The 19,162-nt window shown below is 44.2% G+C and overlaps 1 protein-coding gene and 1 long non-coding RNA gene across 3 annotated transcripts in view; one reads left to right on the top strand and one right to left on the bottom strand.

The window, feature by feature from the left end:
* Positions 1 to 19,162, bottom strand: part of LOC142775813 (uncharacterized) — a 234,233-nt gene that overhangs the window by 85,265 nt on the left and 129,806 nt on the right. The window contains exon 2 of the long non-coding RNA XR_012887038.1: positions 7,724 to 7,795. This is a non-coding gene — a long non-coding RNA (uncharacterized LOC142775813). The remainder of the gene's footprint in view (positions 1 to 7,723; positions 7,796 to 19,162) is intronic.
* On the top strand, positions 8,504 to 16,179 carry LOC119175499 (uncharacterized). 2 transcript variants are annotated; one of them, XM_075877956.1, is made up of 3 exons: positions 8,504 to 8,742; positions 13,352 to 13,611; positions 15,966 to 16,179. In XM_075877956.1, the coding sequence occupies exons 1-2, from the start codon at positions 8,617 to 8,619 to the stop codon at positions 13,562 to 13,564; spliced, it is 339 nt and encodes a 112-aa protein (XP_075734071.1). In that variant the 5' UTR covers positions 8,504 to 8,616; the 3' UTR covers positions 13,565 to 13,611; positions 15,966 to 16,179. The 2 variants fall into 2 exon arrangements, with proteins under 2 accessions (XP_075734071.1, XP_075734070.1); XM_075877955.1 differs by having other exon boundaries at positions 8,506 to 8,742; positions 13,352 to 13,596.

The following is a 19,162-nucleotide window of genomic DNA, read 5'->3' as shown; positions in this document are numbered from 1 at the left end:
AAGAATGCAGTTTCGTTCACGCTTATTGGTGGATATATATCTCAGTCATCTCGATTTGACTGCGACAGATTAAAAGACATCCTAACGAGAACCGATGGGCCTTGGATCATCACCGGTGACTTCAACGCCCATCACATGCTTCGGGGGAGCACTAGGATGAATGCCAGGGGCCGGAACATTGTTACATTCGCTTCCGATTACGACCTTTCCATCATGAACGATGGTACCCCCACATATCTGCGGGGTCTCACGTATGGCAGTTGCCTTGACCTGACATTGGTGTCACGGTGCTTCTCTCACAAAGTTAAGTGGTTTGGCAATATTGAGACTCATGGGAGTGATCACATACCCACCTACGTGACGATCGATGGTATCATAAAAAATTTCTCTTCCGGTGTTGCAATTGGCACTGACTGGTCGATGTTTGCATCGCGTGTTGAGAACTCTTGCCAAGAAGGCCTCGCCTGCAGCCTGGAAAATACCATAGCGGAAGCTATGCAAGCGTCCAAATGTAAATTACCATGTTCGTCTAAAGTAACACAGTTTGACATCGAACTGGAAAAATTACGAGCTATACGAAGGCGTGCTGAACGACGATACAGACGCACAAGATCAATTTACGAACTGAGGGAAGCAAGGCGGCTCCAGAAAAAGATTCAACGACGCACTTACAAACTGGAGAGCGAACGCTGGAAAGCATTCTGCGAATCTCTTGACCCTCATAAACCGCTGTCATATATCTGGAGAACAGTTCGTGGTCTTCGCTCCTCTCCACAACAACGGCACCCTTTTAAAGCTTTGGCACTCCATCATGGAAAAACAGAACTCGAGGTGGCTGAAGAATTTTGCACGAGAGTTGCCGGGAACATTATGAACGAGAGCATCGACGCCGTGATCGTTCCTGAGACGCGATTACCAGAAATGGACATTCCATTCACCATGGAGGAACTGGAAGGTGCATTAGTCGCTTCTAAGCGCATGTCATCGCCAGGTCCTGATGGTATTACTTATAGTGCGTTGGGACACCTTGGACAAAAAGCCAGAAAAGAACTTTTAACATGCTTCAACAACTCCTGGCTCAGCGGCAGTGTTCCCCGAGAATGGAAAATAAGTCGATTAATACCACTTTTGAAGTCTGGAAAATCACCATTGGACTTGACAGCGTATCGCCCTATTGCCCTCGCAAGCTGCCTCGGAAAAGTGATGGAAAGAATGGTTCTATTTCGTCTCGAGTGGTACTTGGAACGATACACCAAATACCCTTCTTGCATGGCAGGCTTTCGTCGGGGCCGCTCCTCCATTGACTGTGTCCTTCACTTATCGACATTTGTTCAACAAGAAAAAAGTTGCAAGCGCATATCAGTGGCACTCTTTCTTGACGTGAAGGATGCATATGATAATGTAGCTCACGATGCCATCCTCACTTCTCTCGCAGCAATGGGCATTGGTGGACGAATGTTTCAATGGATAAAAGATTATATAACTGGCAGGGGTTTCTTTGTACAAACATATGAGGGTACAACTGCCCAACATTACACCTACTGCGGAGTACCTACTGCGGAGGGAGGTTTTTTAAGCCCCACATTGTTCAATGTGGCCCTCATTGGTCTGGTAAAGGTTCTGCCAAAGTCGGTGTGCCTATCTATATACGCCGATGATATTTGCCTCTGGAGTGCTGCAGTTACTCGCCCTCAGGTGCGTGCACGAATACAGCGGGCAGAAACCCTCACAGCAGCCTACCTTCAGAAACAAGGCCTAAATATATCAACTGTGAAGTGCGCGTTGATGGCGTTTACACGCAAACCAATGACGCCATACCCTGTTTACATCAATGGGCAGAGTGTCAAATATGCACGGACGCATCGTTTCCTGGGCATAATAATCGACAGAAGTCTTTCGTGGAGCCCACATTGTGCGTACTTGAAGAAGAGACTGCTATCTATTGTGCATATCATGAAATTCTTGTGCGGTAAAGCATGGGGAACTTCTGTGGCCTCCATGCTACAGCTGTACAGGGCCCTTCTGGGTCTATTGCGCTACAGCTTGCCGGTACTGACTAACACTTGCAAATCGAATACTCATTCATTGGAGAGTTTGCAGGGTCAGGCATTGCGTATCTGCCTAGGAGTTCCCCGATGCGCTTCTACTTATGCCACAATCATGCTTGCCAAAGACCATCCGGTCAGGACATATATAGTTGTGGATTGCCTCAGAGCGCACATTCGACATGCTAGCCGTGTCCCCGATCACCACTTGGCCCTTCTACCTTCCGGAAGACCACGTGCTACGTTTTCAGACGTCATAGCCAAGCACCTAAACAGCATTCCATCAGGGTATACGCCAGCTGCGAGAACGGCTTGTCCTTTGTGGTGCCTGGACCAGCCGCAAGTACGTCTAGAAATTCCGGGAATCAAAAAGAAAAGCGGTCACTCCAGAGTAGCATTGAAGCAAGCAACACTGCTATTATTACATGAGTTGTACTTAGACCGAACGCAGATATACACTGATGGGTCCGTCTCATCCAGCAGCTCATCAGGTGCCGCTGTAATTCCGGCTGCAGAAATGACAATCAAGTTTAAGTTGTCGCATATGACTACATCTATGGCATCAGAGCTTGCTGCTATAAGGGCTGCTTTACAATATCTCGTTCAAGAACGTCCAGGAAAATGGGTCATATTCTGTGATTCAAAGGCAGCGCTTCAGAGTTTGCAGTCTGCCATGCGTAGGAGGAGTCATGACCAACTGGTACAAGAAATAAGACATTGCCATCATGAAGCTCTAGCACGAGGGCATGATATTATATATCAATGGCTGCCTGGACATATCGGTATTACCGGAAATCAATTAGCCGATGATGCAGCCCGCTCAGCCCATGAAGAAACCCGTGTAGTCCCGATTCCTTTATCAAGGAATGATGCAGCAAGACGACTTTACCTGCTGGCTCGAGATCTCACACGCACGTTCTGGTCGTCTACCAGCTTCCAAAGGTGCCAATTTTATGAACTGGATCCTTCGCTCAAGCTAAAGCTGCCATCACAACTTTCCCGCTCCGATGCGACACTGTTATGCCGCCTTTGGTTGGGTGTTGCATTTACAAAGGTGTACTCCTTTCGCATTGGTATGGCAGACACTCCTACATGCGACTACTGCGGAGCTGAAGAGACCATCGAACACGTCCTGTGCAGCTGCGCTTGCTATGACACACAGCAATGCCAGCTCCGGATGGTTTTGAATCGACTTGACCCCGGACCATTTTGTGTGCAGAAGATACTAGGACCTTGGGCATCTGCCTCAGTTACGCAGAAAGCAACTAAAACACTGCTACTTAACCTCAAGTCAACAAACCTGAGCGACCGCCTGTAGACTGTGTGTGCTCCCCGAGTGTGCTCGTGATTGTGTGTACCTTCTCATCTTTCTGCAACCTCTTTTCTCCCCTTTATCCCTTCCCCAGTGCTGGGTAGCAAACCGGATGTGCGTCTGGTTAACCTCCCTGCCTTTCCTTGCAACTTTATCTCTCTCTCTCTCTCTTAAAACACCCACTCGTTGCTCAATTCATATCTTTTGACACTTGGTGCACGATTGTTTCACTAAATACATGAAACATTCAGGACACTCCTTCCACTACATGATATTATTTTAGCTTTTTCTTTTGAAGTATTCTCAAGAAATCTCGTTTGACTGTGGTAGAACACGTGTTTTCCATTTAGGTGAGGACTGATTTTGGTCCTCACCCAATTTTTGAGTCTGGAAAATTTTATTATTTATTTTATTTGCAGCTTTCTTGATTTTTTATCTACGGACAAGATTATGTTTTGCTCATAACCAACAATGCCAACGCCGACGCAAGAATTTTTGTCAAACAAGCTCTTAAACGCCATCACGTTAAGAATAACAAAGAGCCAAGTCTTATCTGCCACGCAAGTGGGACACTCTCTTAAGAAGAGATTCAATGCAGCAGCCAACTGTTCAAACATATGATTCTTTAAGTTCATCAATACACACCTCCATATACTCGTGAAACTACGTATGCGCTGGCTGGAAATCCGAGTCACGATGGTATTCCGCCATTTTAAAGCCCCATATCAGCTGCCTTTTTTGCTTAATTACGTGAAAGAAAATAGTGCTTTTAAATCAATTTCGTACCACAGACGTTTTTTTCTCTTAGCAAGCAGCTTCAAGAATGTTTCACAAACAGCTTTAAGAACAAGGTAATCGCTTTAAGAATGTTCCGAGCGAAGGTAGGTATACGTGTTGCATGGTTCCTTTTCAAAACGTTCATGCCATAACGCCGAGTCACACTCCACATGAATGCAGGTGTAATGCACGACAATGCTGTACGCATTGACAGTGGCAATGATCGGTAGATGCTTACAGCTATATATTTTTTTAAACATAGTGAATTAAAAAAGCCGGAGCACGTTCCTAAGTCAGCGCAAATGGTAGATTTATTTAAAATTTAGCAAGGACGTTTTCCGGGTTATTACTGTTATTGTGTTATCCTGCTATTTATCGACGTAACGCACTATTTCGGTAACATTTTCACTCACTACACTGCACGAGGTAAACGCTTATACAGCCACTAATGTATGCAAACAATTGCAATGTTCTTCTAAACAAAGTGAAGCAGTACTCTGTACGACGTTGTTCTTGGAGGAGTTGCTGCGTAAGTTTGCTGAACAGCTTACTTCAGGTACAATTATTAAAGCAATGATACAATAATAACACAAACATCAATCAATCATCAATCATCTGATGTTTATAGCATTGCGTCAGAACTAAGACGCTCAGCAAAGAGCGGAGCAATCAACATGGGACACGGTAAACAGTCTGCAAACTTGAAAAATTGCTGTCATAGTTGCGCCCTCGCCATACCGTCATGTATATATAGCGTCATTTTTAGGGGAGAAGCTCCTTAAGGCGTGGGTCTGTACTACATTTTCTGAGGTATGTATTTGTAGTAGTAGTGGGTAGCCACCTATATTTTAGTTCTTGCTGTGTTCACTAGATGGCGATAGTTGATTCGATATGTTATAAAGCTAGATGGCGGTACTTGAAGTGTTCACTAGGTGGCGGTATTTGTAGTTGATGAATAGATGCGAGCTGTTATAAAACTGGATGGCGATACCTGTATTTGATAATGAAAGATGCGAGATGTTATAATAGGAATGATGTCACATATGGCGCGCGTCATTGGTGGAAGGCGATCGTTTGATTTAGTGCGGTGACGTACGCTATGGGGAGCGTTGTAATAAAATTCGTTCGCTGTTGGCGCGCCGTGAAGCTGCACGACACCGCTACCAAGATCCTGCCTTACGAGAGTCGAAGGCCTAAGCGGCACGGCATACACACAGCGTTTCTCACGTCTTTAAATCATTATCGATTCTGTGAATAACACGGAAGATTCACGGTTTACCGATGATTGCCTCTGGATCTTCGCCCACTCGTCATAATTCGCCCCGTAAATATGCTGTGATTTTTTTTTTTGCCCTCTGTTCACAAGGTTGCCAAACGAAATTCCCCTTTCATTGCGAATTCAGGGAGATCGCAAGCTTTTTCACTATTACTGCCACGCACCAGTTAATGTTAAGCGGGGCTATATGTATAGAGCTAAGTTATTTCTTATATAGACAGGAAATAACCCATCCTATATGGTCAGATATGGTAATTTATTTATTTTTTGTGAGATAAGTGGATACCATGTCACTGTAGTGTATGCAGTAGATATTGTAACTTATGTGAGGGAAAGAACAATGCCTAACTGGGAACTTTGTGGCAACGTGCTTAAACCCGATCGCCATTTATAGCATAGCATGTATGTGGCTTACCACCGAGGTTGAAAAGACTTATATTCCATAAATTAGAGAGTTTTACCATGTCTGGTGCACGAACTCTGTGAACCGTTCAGAGCAATGTATACAAGGCAAAATAATACCCCAGAGAGTGTCGTGTCACGATACTTCCTCTGTTGCTATAATGGTATAGCCTTTCATGGCGGGTTACGGCGCGTTTGTAGATAAATTGCCAGCAGACACGAAAGAACAAGGAACTGCGTAAAAGGCAGACAGTGCATGACAGCCGCGTTACCAAGCCAAAAGATTAAGAAGAAGGGTGGCGGGGAGGAGGAGGAAAAAATAATGGCACGCCTATACACCAGATTCCCGAATACACGGGCGTCCTCAATGGGCCGACATTAGTTACCATCCGAAGAAAAAAAAAACCAAAGCTTCTAAAAGTGAACCTACAATCTGACCACCGGAGTCGCGCAGGGCCGTCACTGGCGAGAGGAAAGGATTGGCATGCTGGAAACAGGTGGGGCCGACTGCATGCGTTCAGCGTCCGAGGGTGCTTTCGCTCAAAACGCGGAAATGGTCGCGGTGGCGAGAATGGCCGGCCGCAGACGTTGCTGCTCGGTCAGCGGCAAAACTGGACCGCTGCTTAGAGCGGACAGCCGGTCTTCGCGAAGCTTTGATTAGAGGAGAGACCCGGACGGATGGATGAGCTACCGTTCGTTCCCTAGAGGATAAAGTGTACGAGAGGCGGCCTTGTCACACTTCGCGTGTACCCAGAATCAGCGCTGACTATGTACAAGCCGTGGGTCAATGAATCCCGGTGATGGCAGGCATCCAGACAACAACGTCTCGGCAGGGGGGGGGGGGGGGGGGTCCCGGATAAACGAATATATCAAGGTCCTCTGCTGTGGATATTTATATCTTTTCTCACTGGACTAAGTTACAACGAGGAAGCGCTGCCATCACGAAGACTGAGCACGGGTTGTTCTGTTCAGTGGAGCGAAAGGAAGAAAAAGAAAGCGACATTATGCAAAAAAGAGACCTGCGAGTGGATGCTGCTTGTAAAGCAACCGGTGGAAGAAGTTTCTATTTTCTTTTGTGCTTCGTTATTAGGCTCAAGGAGTTCCCTCCGTGAGAGAAGCAGGTGCGTGGGATAATCAGAATGGCACGGAGCCACTGGGTGTAGTACAGTACAGTGCGTCGTTCGAAACATGTTCGCTCAGAAAATCCGACTGCGGGATAACACGCATGTCGTGCTTGAAATATCCCGTGTGAACCTTCGTTGACTGTCTTTTCACATTACTGCATATTTCCAGTGGTGTTGAACGCATTTTATTAAGCTACGCTGTGAATAAAGGCACGTACCAGTTATCGTTCGACGCTGGCGCATGTAAGAACTTGCACTGTGAGCAAAAGCGCGAAGGCCCCAGATTGCTACAATAAGCTATGTTTTTACGCACCGTAGTAGCACACCATGGCTTTCAATACTGAAGCACCAACTTCACTCGGCGTAAGAATTGGTCGGAAGGTTGTGAATTTGGCAGTAAACAGTGAACTCCCATTCATAAACTTACCCGCTCATGTTGTTGGCTTTAGTTACTTCATTCCGTTTTTTATAAATTTATTTTTTTGCAGCATCAATAATTTGTCCTTTCTTTATTTTTGCAGAATAACGTAGATGAATACAACAGCCGAGGTACTTTTTACCTCAATCTTTTCATCCATACAGCGAATCATTAAAAGAACAGAACCACATTCACTTTTCACCTTCAACTTTCTCATGTATGAGGAAATTGTTTTGAGAAAAACAAAACGGCTGTGGGCATTTGAGAGAGAGAAAGAGAAGTGGGGTAAAGGTGGAATCCGGATGTATGCACACAGTGTATAAGCAATAACTGTGGACCTTCGGAAAACAATTGTATGGAGAAACTTACCGCACATAGTTTACCTTTCAGTTGATACGCTGCAAACTAGGCATTCAGCTCGAGGTCCATGCAGTACGGCACCTCAAAATAACCAGATAAATGCACCATGCTGGTTAAAGCACTTCGAGTGTAATCACTACTTATAAGTGGATTGAACCAAACACATGTACATATTATTTTATTATTTGAAAAAAAAGAACAGGAAGAACAAACGCAAACAGCGTTGAAGTAGTCAGATAACGTCCTCCTTTCTGCAGCTGTTGACTGAAGTTTACGAGTACACAAGTTCGCTCAGAGGTATACGTGAGTAAGGGGTGCACACATTGTCATCGTTGAGTCACACAACCATCATACGACACGATAATATTCGGTACAATCATGCGCAAACTCGCGTCGTAAGTTTATTATTCAGCTGATAGGGCTGCAATACTCTGGTTTTATTTTATATTAAATTCACAGTATTTTTGTTGATACTTTATCTTAAACGTACAGCTATATAACAGGAAGCTTGGTTATCTGTTATGCTAAATGGATCTTGGTAAAAGTGAACGTTGTTTCTCAGTGCGCCCACGAATTGGCGTGCAGAGAAGGATAGTCACGCGGCGGGGTTCTATTTTCGTGGATGCAGACCGAACGATGGATATCTCGCAGCCAATCTAGGCAGTCCGCAGAGCGGCGAAAGTGATAGATGCGATTACTTTGATTTAGTGTTTACTTCTTGTGGCCCCGCCTAGCAGTATAATAATCACCACAGTGTATATGAAGGAGCACTGGTGAGCTCGGAAAAAGGAATGATGTCTATCTACTTGCAAAGTCAACGCTCATGAGAGTATGAGTCGAATCTATCTCAGCAGGCAGCCACAGCCAAGTTGACTTACCACCACAAAGCTTCACTCAAAGCTATGACGTACGGGAAAGCTTGCGCAGAACTGAGGACACGGTATAAAAGTGGCCATGGCTCCAGCAACAGGCGCCATTCTCCGCCCCGTATCAACGGTTCGCCTATCCTAGTCAACATGAACGTACTGGTGAGTAACGCAGGTCAGCTGCCCCCTTTGGTTGCCCGAATAATTTCATGGTTTTAAACGGGCAATACTTTTGGTTTCATTGGTTATTTATTCAAAGGCTCAAACGTTCCTAAGAAATTACTTCTTGTCTTCATGTTGTGTTAGGGCACTGATGTTGCTAACCAGCACGGAAATAGTTTGTGACATCTATGCATCTTGACCTAAACCTGACACTTAGCGTGCAGCTTAAGGACGGCACGTGGCATTTTCATGCCGCATGCCGTCAGCTTGCTAAACGAAACGTGAGCAAGTAACCTACATGAAGTAATTAACCACAATAACAAATAGGTATGTATCAGACGAGCCCTCATTCGCATGCATGGTGAGCATGCATATCTTCATCAATACTCAACTCTTACTTAAGGTGTGCGTGGTACTCAGGCATTAGTCATTTCTTTTTTCGCCAACGCGATTGATGCGCCATTTTCAGCCTGTAATGAAATTCAAGCGCTTCCACCATTTTCCGTCGCTCTTTCATCCTACTTTGTTTTTCATCTGAGTTATATTTATCGTGCATATTTGATTGGTACTAGCATGAAATACACACTTATAGCACAAGGCATGATGACATTTCCTGGGAGGGTAACTTCCACATTCAAAAAGAGCTATGTCATCATCCGATTGTCCTCATGCCACCTTTGGCGTTTCATTGCTGCCGTTGAAGTGTCATGCCGCTGACTTCACAGTTTAATCTGCAGACTATTCAGCAGGAGTATCAAACTCACCTCAGCCACCGGGTTGCACTGACGCAATTTAACCCCACAGGGCCCAGGACAAAGCAGGAGGCGATCGCGAGCAGGGGGGGTGGGGTAGCGCCAGCTGAAAGATTGTCTGCTAACGTTACCACTTCAAAAAATCAAATCTCATACATGGGTAACGAGATTCAAGATTCAAGGGTAACGAGATTCATTAACGAAATTTCAAGTCAGAATCTCAGCATGTCGGTAGCACTAGTCTAAGTGGCAATAAACTCTGGATGCCGATTCAGAAACGCAATTTTTTCTTCGTGGTGATGCTTCACCACGGGGTGATCACATGAGATGCATCAAAAGAACAATGCTTCAGACCAAAGATGCCAATGTAGTACCCATACAAAGTTAATAAGGGAATAAAAATATGTGGGACAAAGACAGTCATGTGTGGCCGCGGGCCAAAAACAAAACGTTCGCAGGCCGCATATTTGAGACCCCTGCTTTAGAGTATAGATGCTCTATTGTCATTAGTTTGCCGTCAGTTTATCCATACTTGTTATCGTGCTATTCACTCGTTCTATAGTTATGGTAAGTGAGGTATTGTTTTGCAAAAATGTATCCAACTCGCCAATGCCCCTACCTTTCCTCCAGATTTTATCCTTTTCAACAAGCAACAACGGCGTTCCTTACGAGCACCTGAGAGAGCTTCGCTACAATAGATTTCCAAAGAGCGTGTGACCAACTTCTTTATAATGCAGTGAGTACTTCGCGTAGGTTTCCCATGTGGGTACTTAATGGTTGCCCCAATTCGAATGTTCAAACATATTCCGCCTAGCTGCCACTCCTGTTGACGTTTTTGGCCTCTGCTACATGGACAATGGCAAAGGGTTTAGAAATAATGTCAATACAACGCACTTCCGCAGAAAAAAAAAAGAGGCAGTGCAAAACGGGACATAGCGGAAACAAGTTTGTCTTTCCTCCCACTTCACGTTACGTACCTCAGGTACAAACGCGACCGCCTTTGACACGACAGAAAACTTCGAAGCAAACTCCAACGCGCTCACAAAAAAGAGCATTCATAGTCGATAAAAATCTATATTGTAATGCACGAATTAGCTATTGCTGGCACACAACAGCCATTTATGTACGCTACTTTTGGAGCTGTTTCTCAACTGTGCAAATAAATTGTCAAAGTAACACAGTGTGCAACACAATATATATGCATAAAGTGTGGTAATCTGCTTAGCATTTCAAAACAAGCTTCCGGTTCAGCGAGTAGCTTTTTGTTCAAGCGCTTGCATAAACGCCGCGTGTATTAAGAACCATAAGAAAGAGAAGGCTAAAAAGACTGAATGGACTTTCCCAGCTTCTTAATATATACATTCTGCTGAGAACGTCCCACATTGCCCGAGAAAACAACAGCTCGAGCCAGACGCTTTAACTTGGTGATCGCGTTAAAACAGATAGTAACACAGGTTCTTCTTACCGAATCGGCATTTAGCGGCGTGCCGTCGCTGTTACTAAATTAAATGTGCTCGTTACGGCAACCATTAGCCGGGCCCCGTTTTAGGCCGGCGCCAATACGCATGCACGGCTCAATAAAGCGGCAAATTAAGCGTGAGCACCACGGTGCACGGCCAGTCTTCGAGACGAAAGTTTCCTCACCGGTCTATGGGAGCTAAAATGGAGCATCCACGCGCCTCGCGTTTAGGCACACGTGTTGGCGCCGCGCACGAACGGTTTTGTTTCGAGGTCACTTTCCTGCCACGCGCCAGTCGTCCTATAGAGACCCCCATATTAGCTGCATGCGCTTCCCGTTCAGTAGCCAATTTTTTTGCCTCTATTTTGCCCTACACATTAACATATGTTTAATGGAACAGAACCGCTGCAGTTAATTTTGAAGTTTCTTTAACTTTTTGTCTAAGGCCGAGGTCAGTAACCTGTGGCTCGGGAGCCGCATATGGCCCGCATAGCAGTATTATGCGGCCTCAGGCACGGCGTCAACCCCCTACCCCCTTCCCCCATTCCCTTGTCGCTTCCTATCTCAAGGCCGACACGACAGTTTTGACCGAAAAACGGGTTTACGCCCACAACCAATGTTTGGTAGTGACTTGGTGACATGCATGTATAAAATAAACGTGATTAGTCATTCATTTTTTTCTAATTAGTGTCATTACGTCAAATTTTCATACTCCCCCAACTCCCTCGCCTGAATTGCCACCCAGCCACCCGCTGTCTCAGCGTCATGCAACTTAGCCCTCTGCGTTAAAAGATTGCCGACACCTCGTCTAAAGCATGAAGAGTTTTTTTTAATTTTCAATAACAAGATGGCCTAGACTATTTCATAAGAAAAACTGATGAGGCAGGAGTGTGAGTGCGTTGCGTAATATTACTTTGCATCAATTTTGCAAATACACGTGCGCTAAAGCGAGCACTGATGATGCTTAATAACACGCTGTAAGTAACTGTTGAAATTCATAGGTTTGTGCATTTTGTGGGTGTCGCCAAGTTGGCATCGCTAATACATAACTACCGCAACGTCCAAAACGTGGTATTGTTGGTGTAAAACATATTATTGTGTAGCGGCCTGCATGTTCCATAAAATAATGTGCTCCACTTACAAATAATTTTGATATAAGAAAAGCGTATCGTAATGTGAAAAGTGCGACAGTTTAGGTTGTTTGATTCCATGGTCGGTGAATGGAAAAGTCACTCGTCACCTAACTCGATTGTAACGGCATTTGCAGCTCATGCAGATAAAGCAATAATACAGCTGCAGTACGGAGAATTAACGACTAATTGTTAAATCATTTTATCTTAATCACAGAAGAAAACGGGTGATATCCATTGAACCCGATGCTTATGCGCTTATCGCGAAAAAAAGTATACCACGCTTGCACGTGTGAGCTAATGATTCCTCCCGTATTCCACACCTTACTCGTTTCACAGTGGAACGGCCATCTACTTTGACTTACGCTCAGTGAGCAGACCTTGTTATGCTTCAAAAGGAGCTGCGAGTGTCTTCCGAAAACATTTCCGTAATAATGTCAATCCATAGATTTAACGTAAGTCGGTAAGTCGAGACACGCACTCAAATGTACCAGACGAGGAATTTTATCATGTTGTAGCCCAGCACAAGCACAAATTGCCAGTGGATCTTGGATCTCATCCTTCCTACTCTGCATATATATATATATATATATATATATATATATATATATATATATATATATATATATATATATATATATATATATATATATATATATATATATATATATATATAAAGAGAGAGCAACATGTGACGATGGCAAGGTTATTTCGTTATTTGGAGCCCATATCCTATGCTGTTTTGTAACACACACTATAACCTCATAGTCAAGGCAGTGAAGTGTATGTGCAATAAGCAGACGTTGATAAATGAAATAGGGCAATTGTAGCAAAGGCCAGACGCTTTGCCCTTTCTCCCCATAGCTATCTGAGAGAGTTCCAAGTCTGCCGCCTATACCTTTACTCATTCGGACCAATTATGTCGTTGTGTAAAGCTCATTATTATGACCACGTAGATTTTTGTCATTTATAGTGCCTGGGGACTTCTTATTTTTTATTCCGAGACTTGCTGACTTCCCATGTGAACATAGGGAAAGCCAGGACTGAAGGCAGGCTGTTGCTAGAAGCCCGTCATCACTTCATTTTCGTTTTTGCATGCATTGCAAGACTTGTTTTCTTTAGAACTCGACCAATACAGTGAAGAAGATATAGGGAGAGGGGGGCCTAGCTACACTGAAAGTTGGACTGGTCTGCTTTGCGCACGCCTATGTGTGTACTTCAAAGAAAATGACATTGGAGGCGTTTTTTTTCTCTCTCTCTCTTTTCAGATGATTGTGTGCGTGTTAGTCCATTTCATCGGCCTAGCATTGGCTGGAGTCATTCATGACTTCGGCTACGACGACCACGGCTACTATGGCTACAGTGACCACGACCACTACGGATATCATAAGGAGGTGCCCGGACCTTCTTTCCTCGTCAAAACTGTTCATCATGTGAGCAAGCTACATCATGGAGGGCACTTGCACGGAGATGCTTGGTGATATTTCGTGCTTACATGGAAAGCCGTTGCCGGGTAAGCATATCCAACGTAAGTGAAAGTCATATAATATGATGCACTTATAATTAAACTTCAATGTATTAGCATTTTATTTTTATTCTGCAAATACCTTTTTTCAAAGAGGACTACACAGCATCGTTTTCGCTAAAACATGAAAAAGAAAGAGGTCACAGGGAATAACGATTAAGAGACACTTTTCATACCTGCCGACTTGTCACTACTGGCTACGCTTATTCTAAGAGGTCACCCTTCCCAGTAGTGTCTAGAAATAATTTCGATCATAAACTTAAAACAGCAAAAGACATTCATCAAAAGACATACATCACGAAATAGGCTGGAGACATGTGATGCTAAGGAGTTGTGGTGACCGAATTTGCCAAGTGGGCTGGCTCATAATACGCGTTACCAACAAGGTCTTTCTCACAAATATTAGAAGAAAAAGTAAGCAATTGCATTCGGCAAGCTGTTGTGAAAAAGGCGGCAATTAACCCCGAAACTACCGCCAGCAAATGTACAGCCGTCAGCACATTTAACTGCAACGCTCCGACGCGTGGCGTCGGCTCGCTTGGACTGAGGTATAAGCGCCACTAAGCGCTGAAAACTATATGCTTGCTGCAGTTGAGGATAGATGTAGCGCGCGTCGGTCTCACTAGTAAATTTCTGTTTCCAGGCTGCCTGACCGGCGGGTCGAACGCATTCACTTCGATTCCCATTTTTGCTACGTTTCGCTCGTGGCTTCGTTTTCGCGCGCACCCATGGCGTTCGTTGTCGTGCACTTACCTCGACCATGAACCATTGCGTGCGACAGCTTGCGCACCTTTCAAGTTTGAATTCCCAGCTGCGGCTCAAAAGGAATCACGTGTATAAATAGCAGAGCAAGCACACGTTCATGGCGTTTGTACAGGTTGCAGAATAAATCTGAATTGGACTGGCATTGCTCATGTTCTGACTCAATAATTTTCAGACAGCGTGAACTGTTCTCGCAATTTGGAGTTCGCCTTCCTGCTTGGCTCGCACTGCCCGGAAAATGTGGTCTTGGTCGACTCGCACTGCACGGAAGATGTGGTCTTGGAAAGCAACATTTGTGCGGGTCATAATATCTGTGGTATAAACGTCCCAGAAGCAGGACTTGACCATAAGATATGATGGCAATTTAAGCTTTTATGCAATAACTACGCACGAAAATTGCTTTGTTGGCGTTGCATCTATGCGTCTTTCTTGAGGAGAACGCGCACAAACCTTGCGTCCCAAGATCACATCGGATCGTGCACCGTGAACCGAACAAAAGTGCACATTCTGATTTGCGAGAACAGTTCAAATCACGCTGTCTGAAAATTATTAATTCAGAACATGAACAAAGTCACCGCATTTAGGATTTATTTATTGTGCAACCTTTACAAACGCCATGAATGTGTGTTTGCTGAGCTTTTTATACATGTGATTCTTTGCTGAGAATGCAAACTCATAAGGTGCGTAAGCTGTCGCATGTAATCGTTCGTCGTCGAGGTAAATATCTAACAACCAACGCCATGGGTACGCGCGATAACGTAGCCGAGCGAAACGTGACAAAAACGGGATGCGAAGGAAGTGCATTTGACCCGCCGGTCAGGCAGACTGGAAATAGAAATTTAATAGGGAAACTGATGGCCGCTACATCTGTATCGTTAACTGCAGCAAGCATATCATTTCCTCGCTTGGCAGCGTGGACCTCAGTCCAAGCGAGCTGAGGCCACGCATCGGAGCGTTCAAGCTAAAGATGCTGACGGCTGTACATCTCATGGACTTCATTTCAGGTCGCTCTTGCAACATGATCATACGGTATAAGTTACCTGCAAGTATGCAAAAGAAAAAAAAAGAGATGTCTCAAGAGACAGTCTTTGTGGTGCGAGTTCATTATAAAGCTGCAAAACAAAGATGCAGCAATTCAAATTTCACAGACTCTTTCTTGTGCGTTTAGCCTAAAGAGACGACACAGGACACATTTCTGTATGCTTGTGTCGGTTTGCTGTCCCAGGCATCTATATATGCAGTAGCCACAAGTCCACCAGTCAGATTGTGTTTTGTACTTGCGGACAAAACAAAAGAATAAACCAAAATATAGTACGTAAGAAATTTAAAAAAAACTCTGCCCCTCATGTACACAAGTCATGACTATAAATTGGTGAATGTCTGTGGGCAAGAGGGTGAAATAAAAAAAATGAAGTAGAATATACCACATTATTGCGTAATTAGCGTCTCTCTATATTACAGGGGAGCGCGTGTGTTTGTGCACGAATTTTTCCGCCAACGACGGTTCATTGCTGACTGTAATATGTTCGGGTCAGTTACAAATGTAAAGATCTGAATGTTCATGCAAAGTGTTCCTTTTTGTTTTACTGTGACAGGTTACGACTTTCCGCAAACTCTTAGCTCAACACCGGAAGACAAGCCAACTGACAGAGCGAGCTCATTGTGGTGAAAGAGCACACATCACTCATCATCAGTTCTCGATAGTGGTCGGCGCAATCACGCAGCTCAACAAGTGGGGCACAATAATAATAGTACAATAAAACAATGGCGCATGTACGTCGTGTCCAATAAACTTCGCTTCTCATAGTATTTCTTCTTTTTTTCTTCGTTTGTAAGCAGCTTTGCGAAGCCAAAGCGTGATGAACAAGCTTTTCGTGTGATGTAGTTTTCTCACTGTCGCTGCAGGCCACCCGGTTACACATCAAGATATGTTGAAAACGCAGTATTTGCGACATATATTACTACAGCTGAAGACCAATTGAATTGTTCCGATACATATCTAATGGTTTGCAGTGTTGTCTAGAAGCATGTGAAATTGGTTGGGCCAAATATGTTGATATCATATTTATTGTTAAGCAATGAATTATAAGGGATTCGGTACCTTGACGTTTAATTGGGGACGTAGATGTGAAACATATGGAATATTTTTATTCTGGTCATGCCAAATCTAAAAGGTTTTCCCTCGCTTTTCAAGATTAAGCGAAGGCGTCAACTTGGGCGACAGATATCACCGGTATGCTGCGCGGGATTCTTTGCTTTCACTCACTACTTACCTAACAAATGCCCCTCAGTGCTCTCGGCCATAGCTCAGATGACAGTGATGGTCTCTGGGCCTTTACATATGTTATCGCGGAAGCCGGTACGAGATCACAACCAGAGCCGAATTTGGCGCAGTATATAGTTGCCCGCTACCGGTGCTTCATGCGCCGGTGTCCATATTACAACTCTCACGCGAAACAACAACAAAAAAAATGAAGTCAGAAAGAAAATTTCCAGGAACGGAAGAAATTTCGTGCCGGGTCCTCTGCATGGAAGTCAAGTATTATACCAAAGAGCAAAGCTGGGTCCTGGAACTTCTTCTCAATAATTCCTTGCACAAGTGTCATATTCTGGAAGCAATCATGTTATCACGCAATATTGTGTCGTAGTAGATTAAAAGACTAACCAGGCATCCCACAATGCGAATTGCGCAATGGCTAGGTTGTTGATTGCTTCTAAGCAATTACCAAAGGCTCCGCCATAAGTATTTACTCTCATCAGCCACAGCACAAACAAAGCGCACATAATGCCTTACAGATCTGTGGCAGGTACGACACCTCTCTGCAGAATGACGATTAATGGCATATTAGATGTTTGCCTACTTGGTTAAAGTTACGATGATTTAAAGAGCGGTGGGTGCCTTGAACGTGTATACTTGTATTAGTTGTCCCAAGAGAGTTTTAAAGGGGCTCTATAAAAGCCGCTTTTCGAACTTTCACTCTAACTGTGTGGCGTGTTTCGCGCAGGCCTGGAGATTTTTAGCGGAGAAGCAGCTTAGAGTCTAGGCTTGTCCGTTGTCCGTTGTCTGTTATCCAGGGATGCCGAAAACGTAGATGACGATGATGAATAAGCACGTTCCAGACCACGCATTCTCTTTCTGTCATCCCGATACAGCACATGCAAGGCGCCCACTATACGTCATGACGATGGCGATGATGCTGATGACGATGAAAAATAAGTGCCTTTCGGACCACACATCCTCTTTTCACTCCGGATGAAAGTGATTGTGAAGGCGCTCTCGCCCGCGAAAGCCAAAGTGGCAACGCCGACAACAAGATGCGTGCACTCCCAAGGCGAGAGCGCGTCATGCGGCGGCTTAATGTCTAAAAGCAAGCTACCCCGGAAGCGAGAGCTGCAGGAAGCAGCTGCAAAACGGCAACGCCGGCAACAAGCTGCTACTCCGGAGTTTAGGGCGCGGGAAGCGGCCACTCAACAGCCAAAGCACATTGTCTTTACTGTACACTCACGTCGCCACTCATTGATATGTGCGAGTGAGAAATGTCACAATTGATTTACGCTAATAACGGTGTCCACTGCTTCATCCACTCGTCATGACTTACTTAGGAAAGATACATATTTTTTTTATTTATTCGAAAACACTCCGCCTTCATTATACGTTATAAAGGCAACAAATAAACTTGCGTGCAGCTGTGTTTGATGCAGAACAAATTGACAAACTTATCGTCTGTCAGCCAGTCGGTGAGTTTACCTGGAATCTTTCATTTCGGTTAGGCCTCTCTAAACATCCTGTACGCTTCATATCAGCACACCTCCATTCTCAATGTCATCAACACATTCAACTTTTTTTTAGAAGTTTGTTTGCGTTACCGTAAAAAAGTGGAACTCAGGCATCAATACATTCTACTGAATTTTCTTGTTCCGAGTTTGTTTTTTCCAAGAGCACAGTAAAGCCTCGAAGTTTCTAAAATTAAACATTCGCAAGCACACCAACGTCCAGGACACACACCTATTACAATTATTACAAAATAGCTAACTTTTTACACTGATACGTCTTTATTAAAGAGAGAAAATTTTGACGAGAAGCCCTTATTGCGACACAGTACATGCAGCTTAACCTCGTGCTTTGGTTTGAACGAGCTCCAGCGATAAAATACATTCCCGAAATTCCCTGAATTTGCTGTAAAGTGATGTGAAGTGATGTGAACACTGAAGCGTCCTTCGTATTCTTTGTTTAGATCATCAACATAACAAAAACTTGTTTGCATGTTCCTTACACCATTCCTAACGGGGATGGTGTCCATTTTCGAAAAGGCAATTTCGAGACATATGATTTCAGTAGTTTTTTTTTTTTGCTCCAACTTCTTTTGTTGGAAAGAACTGATAACGTTGCACAGACTACTCAAATATATTTCTTGGTAATATAAGCAGCAGCTCGGAGGCACCTTTTGTGACTGGTCTACTTTGCCGCGATGTTGTTCCTCGTCGTTCGATTATCAGTCTTTTTCAGGAGTCTCCATTGCTGATTTTCTGTGGCCGTCAAGATTTCGTTATTTCCAGAAGGCTTCGTCGCTTTCATACAGAGTCATTCTGTCACCTAAGCAAAGCAAGACAGCCTTTGTGCAATAATTAAAATGAGTGAGTGAACCAGTGACGGAAATTTTTTCACAGTGAATGCGTTGTGTGAGCGGCTGAGAGAAACAAGTAGCTTGATCTGCTTCAGAAAGAAGTGCAGTGCTCTTTCCGATAATGCATTCAAGCAAGTTTGTAATGCAGTCCTTTCTGTCTCTGTGAC

The sequence above is a fragment of the Rhipicephalus microplus genome, chromosome X (genome assembly GCF_043290135.1).
Source record: "Rhipicephalus microplus isolate Deutch F79 chromosome X, USDA_Rmic, whole genome shotgun sequence".
NCBI classification, from domain to species: domain Eukaryota; kingdom Metazoa; phylum Arthropoda; class Arachnida; order Ixodida; family Ixodidae; genus Rhipicephalus; species Rhipicephalus microplus.
This window is presented reverse-complemented; position numbering and strand designations above follow the sequence as displayed.

Excerpts from the sequence above, each read along its gene's own strand:
- LOC119175499 (XM_075877956.1), top strand. The coding sequence starts at position 8,617 with ATGACGTACGGGAAAGCTTGCGCAGAACTGAGGACACGGTATAAAAGT. Across the intron at positions 8,743-13,351 it reads TAGTCAACATGAACGTACTG|ATGATTGTGTGCGTGTTAGT; the intron begins GTGAGTAACGCA and ends CTCTCTTTTCAG.